A 7,902-nucleotide genomic window follows, 5' to 3' on the forward strand; every position below is an offset into this window, starting at 1 on the left:
ACACACACACACACACACACACACACACACACACACTGACCTGCTGCGTGCATAAATTTAGCTCAATGTCATTCATGCAATCCAAAGTGACTTTGGCCAAAGATTGTCTTTTCTTCAAAACGGATCAAGGTTAACAGATGGAAAAGTTCGAGGGACAAAAATGATTTTATTATATATATAAAAAAAAAAAAACACAATGCACTTCTTGGGCAGGCTCTGGAGAACCTTATCCAAGGTTCCAACCTTATCCATTTTCCCTTGAACCCGTTCAGCGGTGGTAAAAGAGCACCCCCCCCCCTCCTGAATGCCATTCTCACTGACCTTCTTTCTTGTCCTCTTGGATGCTTTTGGCTTTAACGTCAGTGATGTTCTTGAACGAAGCCAGAAAGAGCACCACGTCCCCCTTTTCATTCTTAATTGGCACAATGTCCAACAGACACCAGAAGAGCACCCCTGAAAAGAAAAACATTCCGATGAACACATTTCTTGACCACCTTTTATTGAAAGCGGGTACATGGCGTTGTGCTGTAAAATGCACGTGTGCGAGTGGCTCAGACCTGAGCGAGGGTAAACGGTTCGGAAAACGGATGGGTGGAATTGAATTGTTATGAAACAACTATTTTCGATGTACTAACTTTGTTACTGAAAAATCGCAGCCACAACGGAGTCATACGTTAGCACGAGCGCTGGTTACATCTTCATACTTTGTCGCTTCGGTTTCGAGTGCGGAGCACACAAGGCGCCAAAACTCAACTTTTTGACAGTTGTTGAAAAACCGCAAGAGGTTTTTCCTTCTCGTCTGGAGGAATAGGAATGAATGAAATGCAAATGACGAGAATCTCCCATGGAGTTTTCTCCCATCACGCTCACTCACACTCACTTGCCTGCTGATGACTCAGGCAGTGCGTGCATGTGTGCGACTCCGTGCGGCGTTGTGCACTTCGGGAGACTTTTTACATGACAGACAAGATTATTTGTGGACAACTGGCTCAGGAGTCAAACCAGTGCGCCACCTTTTGACTTTCAATTCCATTTTCCGATATTCTGAGCGAGCCGAAAAACAAAAATCTTGGGACTTGGAATCCTCGGGTCAATGAAGAGTTTCAAGATTGCAGTGGTAGGAACAGCAGGGTGTCGCCAGCATAACAATTAGCTGATGTGCTGGTTTCAAGCTGAGACAACAACAAAGGGACTGAAAGAGGGGGGGGTTGTGGGGGGGGGGGGTCGTAAACCGACAAACTATACATTGTGGAAACAGTCAACTTGGAATTGCACTTTCGAACAAAGTGGAAAGTGCAAAGAGACAGATGTTGGATCCGAGTAAAAAGAAATATGTGATAACAGATTGCGGAGTGTGACTGGAAAAGCAACTCAAAGCAGGACTTGGTGGCAGGACCACATCTGTGATGCTATTCGTTGAAAAAAATTTATAAGACCCAATGTGGAGCACAATGTGGAGCACAGCCATTTGACAAGTGTACACGAATTCATCCCAAAGTAAGTTTTTCTCTTGGCTCAGCTCATTCATCGACCTGCCGACTTACAGCACTTGGCGACATGTCTCCATCCACCTCCTCGACTCTTTCCGGGCGGAATATCTTGCCAGCGGTTACTTGTAACTATGTTTAATCAAATAATGATGGGCAGGGGTGGGGGGGGGGCAGAATATGTCACATCATCTTTTTCTTCAGCAAATAATTGGATCCCTCCATGGCTGCTGTACATCAGTGCCATCTTAAATGAGGCGATGTCCGAAATAGACAATGAATTCATGAATATGTACTAGGAGATATGGTTAATCCTTCTGTCCGGGCGCTCCTCAATAGCACAAGTTAGGATATGACATTTCGAGTATGAGTGCAATCTAAAAAGATGAACAAGACTGGACAATTAAGAGACTGCAAATGAGAGATTTTGTCATAATCATCAATTTCTGACCAAACTCTCCAAAATGACAACAGCTGAACAACCCACATCTTACCTGTCTTACTGTAAAACATGATCTCATCCTTGAACTCCTTGCGCCCCTCCAAGGCATCGTCGATGCTGATGATGATATTTTCACTGGTCTCGGGGCCGTAGAGGAACTTACACGCGCAACTCTTTTGCATGACTTCCGCCCTGGAGAAGCCTGTGAGCTCACAGAAGCCATCCGAGCAGTAGACGATGGGGAAGCCTTTGGACACCTGAGCGTTGGCCAGAATGAAATTACTGTCTGGAGGAGGAAAAGAATGGGAATGGGGGTCACTTGACTGACTATAAGTGACCGTAATTCAATGACCAAGATCCATCCATCATTGTGGAAATTCCCCATTAAACTGAGACCATATGAAAACATTTTAAAATGTTACCCCTGCGACAAACTTAAAAAAAAAAAAAAACACAATTGTTGGCACGCGCTTAAGCTTTTTAAAACACATTGTAACCATATTTCAAAACACACGCATACAAACAATAACAAGACTAAAATATATAGGAAACACTAAACGTTTCGTAGTGTCTGTGTCCATAAAGTTCACTGTCAAACTAAACAGAAGACAAAGAGAAGTACACTTTGTGTGTTGAAAATAAAAACAGAGCTTCGCCTTCAAGCCAGCTAGCTTAATGCTAACATATAACGCAGTAGACGGGGCTAATGAAATGCACTGGTGTCACACACATTGTTACAAACCTTTAAGCAAAAATGAATATTAGAATACAAACGGTGGACTGTGAATAAAGACGAACGTTATGGCGGCTTACTGAGGACCTGGGACCGGTTCGATGGATTGCAAATCTATAAATACAATGCTAACTAATGCAGTACCCGTGTTGACATGTCACTCTATTTTGCATGACCTGGCAGCAAAAAAGGACTGGCGTTAAAAAAAAAAAAAAAAAAAAAAAAAAGTAAAATAAATACAATAGTTTGTTATACAGACTAATTTATTGATTTCGTTTGTTTAAAAAAAAATATGGGAAGAGGATGAGAAAAATAATAATTGCATATTAAATCGGAATCGCAATACTGAAGAGAAAAAAAAAACACACACAATTATTGCATATTATTCTTCAAAATGGTCCACACCTAATTTAGAGGATAATAATGATATGTGCTTTGGCTTTTCATGTTATGTGGATGTTGATACAAGAGTATGTTAAAAACGTTCATCATGGCCTCTAAATTGCATACAGCACGGAACCCCCCCGCCCCCCCGACTCAAAATCAATTGATTCAACCCTATTACACAGGACAAGCGTTCTAACCTGATCATATTCATTGGCACGAGTCATCCTGCAAAGGGACTTGTTCTCATAATTTCTATTTTCTGCATCAATAATTTCAATCCCAGCCCCCACCCCCACCCCTTACAACCGCACAGGTATTTAATTGTTTTATGTTGTACGTCAGGCTTTGTTGAAGGAAAGCACCTAAAACTATGTGTGGGAATATCGCAAGTGGAGAATAAAGGCCTTGTATTTGTCCCTCGTGAGTTTGTGTTCTCTCGAATGCTCTCCTCGCTTGTGAAATATCAAAATATGAATGGATGTCACGTTCGGTTGGGCGGGACTTTCACTGTGCGAGTGATAACAATGATGGTTAGGACGGCAGCATATTTCGCATCGGTGACACAAACACGCTGCATGAAAGACACGCGCATTCTCCTAAGACGTTCTAATCAACTCACCGGACACACTATTAGGTACAACCCACGTCAGCCAGCGAAAACTGCAGCCAGTTGAGACAGATACATCTGATGGACAGATACTGGAAAAAAAAAATAGATATATCTATAGAAACGTACCAATCGTAGCCACAGTCCTCATAAATGAATGCCAGGAATGTTTTGTCAGCAGCAGTATACGGGCCAGACAGCTGGTCAAAAGGCGCTCACTGCATTGGGACCAGCTGTCAGTTGTGAGGCCCCTCAGGCCCCTGATGGTAAGCAAAGACCAACAGGAGCGTTGGCCTCGAAGGGCCCGAGGCCTGTTTGATGGCAGCCTCATGTGCACGAGGGACAGGCCTCGACAGGAAACGAATGCTTACAACGAACTTGCCGCAGTGCTGCGGAGGACAGAGAGGTTTAAAAAGGCTTGCAGAGAGCCGGTTAGCATACAATCTCCAAAGCGCTGGGTCAAAAGTAACCTCCGTTGGGTGAAATGGCAAACCCAGTGCTGGGTCCAAAAGGGGCTGAGCCACAGTTGGGTTGAGGATTTGAACTTTGACACTGGGTCAAGATTTTGTTACTAGGGGTAAAAATAATGCTACTTTTAATACCAACATTTTCAAGATGAATCATTGAAACTGCTGGCTTGAAAATGTGTTTAAAATAAATAAATAAATAAATAAAAATTGAGTGACCCGCTACTTTGGTAAAGTTGACCCAACGTTGAGTTGTTTTGAATGAAAACAACCCAACATTTTTTGTGTGTGGACCAATGTGTTTGTAATTTAAAAAAAAAACTCTATAATATATTTGACCAAAAAATATATATAATAATACAACAATAACAATCAAATCGAACGTAAAGAATGACTTGGTTACATTTGGCGCCTTTTCTATCTCCTAATATCCTCCGCACAAATCCCGCCTCCTCCTCCCAGCTACATGCCAACTGCAGTTTTGGATCTGTCTGCCTCAAAACTCGTCATTTTTTTCCCCTCCACAAGCAGAGTAGCCATCCTCCCCAGATTATTTATCCCCCCCCCCCCACACCCCCACTTCCCTCTTTGCACATACACTTTCTCGCAGCAGCGCTTGAGATCATTTGCTTTGACCGCTTCCTTTCACTTAGAAAACACCTGAATCATCTCTTTGCCACACTTTTCTACCCCACTTACCCCCCCCTCCTTTTTTTCCCCAGCCTCTTCATCATCTCCAATTTTCCACAAACTCTCTCTCCCTCTTCCCCTCGTCCCCCCTCTGAATCTCTTTAACCTAATTGTTCCTATGTGGAAGCCCATATATCATTTCCTATCATGCTCACAATAGTGCCTGACAGCTGTTGAGGAAACCCCCTCAGGACCGGCGAAGAAAGTCGGCACGGTGGCAAAAGTGAGAGAGGAAAGAGGAAAGAACAATGCAAAAAAAAAAAAAAAAAAGACGACGAGAGATTGGCATGGAGTCTTTTTTTTTTCCTCCCCCATTTTGAGTGATACTTTCAATTATCAGCTCAAATGATGCAATATAAATCCCAAAAAGTGAAACCTCCCGAGCGTAGCGTCCTTAAAGTTGTGCAAATTAGAGTGTAGCCAAAATGCTTGGACAAAACAGGTCAAACCAAAAACTTTTTCAAGCATTATCGTGTGTGACATCACGTGACATTTCAGCAAAAGCCACACGCGGATTTTGCTTTTTCTTTGGCTTCCTTCTTTTTGTGAGGCCATCACAGACGGGGATCAATGACACTTTAATCTGAAAAATGGAATTGATTGGAGATAGGAAACGGGCCTGGGTGCTCAGTATAATTTGAGCAATGCCCGCCATCCATCCATCCATCCATCCATCCATCCATCCATCCATCCATCCCCCCAAAAAGATCTAACTAACCGAATGCATACTGTATTTCTAGACTGGGGTCAAAAATCAGAGGATTTGGAAACAGACCAAGCAAACTCACAGGGAAAGGCCCGAACCAAGACCCAAACCCCAAACCTCTGCTCGTGACATGCTCTACCGAGCTGTCAGTTGTCTCGAATGACGAGAAGGATCCAATATTCCGGATACCAGTTCTTGCCATGCTGTCATGGCAACTTCTCCAAACTAATGGCGGTGTCGCTACCGGAAGGTTCCACATTTGTCTTGTCCAAAGGCTCACTGTTCTGTGCACATTAGGCCACTTCTACTCCAGCGTAAAAATTCATTCAAATCTATTTTGAGCACAACAATTCACGCAACGGAGATAAAGAAGAGCCTTGATGGCCAAATGTGTCAGGGAAACAGGCAGGGGGGAGCAAAAGATAGATGGTGAGAAAAAGGAGAGCATCCGAGGCGAGGCGATGCGGTAAAGGAGAGGACGGAAGAGGGCGAGGGAAGCAAGAGGTTGACGTGAAGGCGGAGAGAGCAAAGGTTGGATGTGAGAAAGATGAAGCTTTGAGAGGAGTAAGAATGAAAGATGGAGATGGAGCGTCGGGGGGGGGGGGATTGGGAAGTGACGGATGAGAACATCTCGCCCTTCTGCAAGAATTCATGACGGCCACTCAGAAAGTAAGACGGAGCAGTCGCATCTTGTAGCTGCGATGAAAAATGTCATCACTGAGTTATAACCTGACAACCAAGCTGGACGGTTTTAGCGGTTGGTACCCTACTCAGGATTAAACCTTCAAACTGTGCTATCCGATACAAGAACACAGACTTCCGCTGAGGTTAAATCGTAAATCACAGTCGAGAAAATTCAAAATACACTTGTTGCGTTGCGTCAAAAAAGGTTGCCATATTTGAATGAAGATGTCATAGGATGGTGGCACAGCCAAAGGTGAATCTCACTTTCCTTCGCACATAGATGCCGCAACTTACTTCAACATAGTACCACGGCTCCAACATTCCACAAGATGGTGCCGAAAGCACCACTCGAATCACCTCAACTCACTTTGACATAGTTCCTTGCCACCAATATGCCGACACGGTCCTACTTGAAGCTCTTCAACTCTTTTAACCTAGTTCCTTGGCACCAAGTTGCCACAAGAGGGCGGCAAAGCCCCACTCGAAGCTCCTCAACTGATTTCGACACAGTTCCTTGGCACCACGATGCCACAAGTTGGTGGCTTTTAAGAAGCGGAACAACAAATGGTGATTATTAAAACAGTACCCATCGCCGTGGCACTTTTGAGCTTGTAATAAGTAATAAATTGGCTCTCATGTACACACACGCAATGATCATTTCCTCAAATGATAATAACCAAAGGGAGAAAATCATTAGGCAAAGACCATCGTCGCTACATTACAAAAATGAAGCAGCCAAACTTTCTTGGCAAATACCTTCATCGCCGGCATGTCTGTCTTTCTATTTGGCCACCCAAGTCATTTTCGAATCAGGAATTAAGCGAGGCTAAAAATGTGCGACTCGCCCCAGGAATTCCGCTGGTGAAACCCGCGTTTGTCGATGTTTCTGGACAGGCCTTTAGACATGGCGATTCAGGGCGGAATCTTGCTAATTAGGCACTTTAACGAGACAGGGCAAGGTGCCTGCAGCTATGGGAGCTGCTCTCATTCTGAAGTTTGTCCATCTTAAGTGGACAGTAATCATCCCGTTTCGTGACCTTATATCGAGGACACCGCTGGCTAGGATGGTTGCTGGGTACGCTTGATTAAAATGTATATTTAGGATGCATTTGTGACAGGCTGTCAGCGTCCCCCCCAGATTAAAATTTTGCTAGCTTGCTGTTCAGGACAAGTAAAGCTCCATATTGTCGATAAACAACTTATTTCTGCTATGACAAGGTAATGTATTCCGTCTTGAGGCAGGATAGCTTTAATTGCTGGCCTTGAGAATGACCTTTTTTTCCGTACTATAAGGTGCGCCGGAGTCTAAGGCGCACGCTCAATGAATGGCCTATTTTGAAACTGTTTTCATTCATCAGGCGCGCCGCATTACAAGGCGCATACAATAGAAGCCACAATAGGGGCTTAGCTTGCTGTTCAGGACAAGTAAAGCTCCATATTGTCGATAAACAACTTATTTCTGCTATGGCGAGGTAATGTATTCTGTCTTGAGGCAGGATAGCTATAATTGCTGGCTTTGAGAATTACCGTATTTTCCGTATTATAAGATGCGCCGGAGTCTAAGGCTCACCTTCAATGAATGGCCTATTTTGAAACTGTTTTCATTCATCAGGCGCGCCGCATTACAAGGCGCATACAATAGAAGCCACAATAGTGGCTGGGGGTGCGTTCTTCCACCACTAGGTGGAGGTACGCTAAA

At 43.9% G+C, this 7,902-nt stretch overlaps 1 protein-coding gene across 1 annotated transcript in view; it reads right to left on the reverse strand.

Annotated features, from left to right (window-relative positions):
* Window positions 1–7,902, reverse strand: part of LOC109515213 (potassium voltage-gated channel subfamily H member 8-like) — a 36,837-nt gene that overhangs the window by 20,372 nt on the left and 8,563 nt on the right. Inside the window, exons 2-3 of the mRNA XM_019868838.1 lie at window positions 1,982–2,215; window positions 322–453 (exon numbers count right to left, since the gene is read on the reverse strand). Coding sequence (XP_019724397.1) covers window positions 322–453; window positions 1,982–2,215 — 366 coding nt within the window. The remainder of the gene's footprint in view (window positions 1–321; window positions 454–1,981; window positions 2,216–7,902) is intronic.

The sequence above is a fragment of the Hippocampus comes genome, unplaced genomic scaffold, assembly GCF_001891065.2.
Source record: "Hippocampus comes isolate QL1 unplaced genomic scaffold, H_comes_QL1_v1.1 scaffold401, whole genome shotgun sequence".
Classification (NCBI taxonomy): domain Eukaryota; kingdom Metazoa; phylum Chordata; class Actinopteri; order Syngnathiformes; family Syngnathidae; genus Hippocampus; species Hippocampus comes.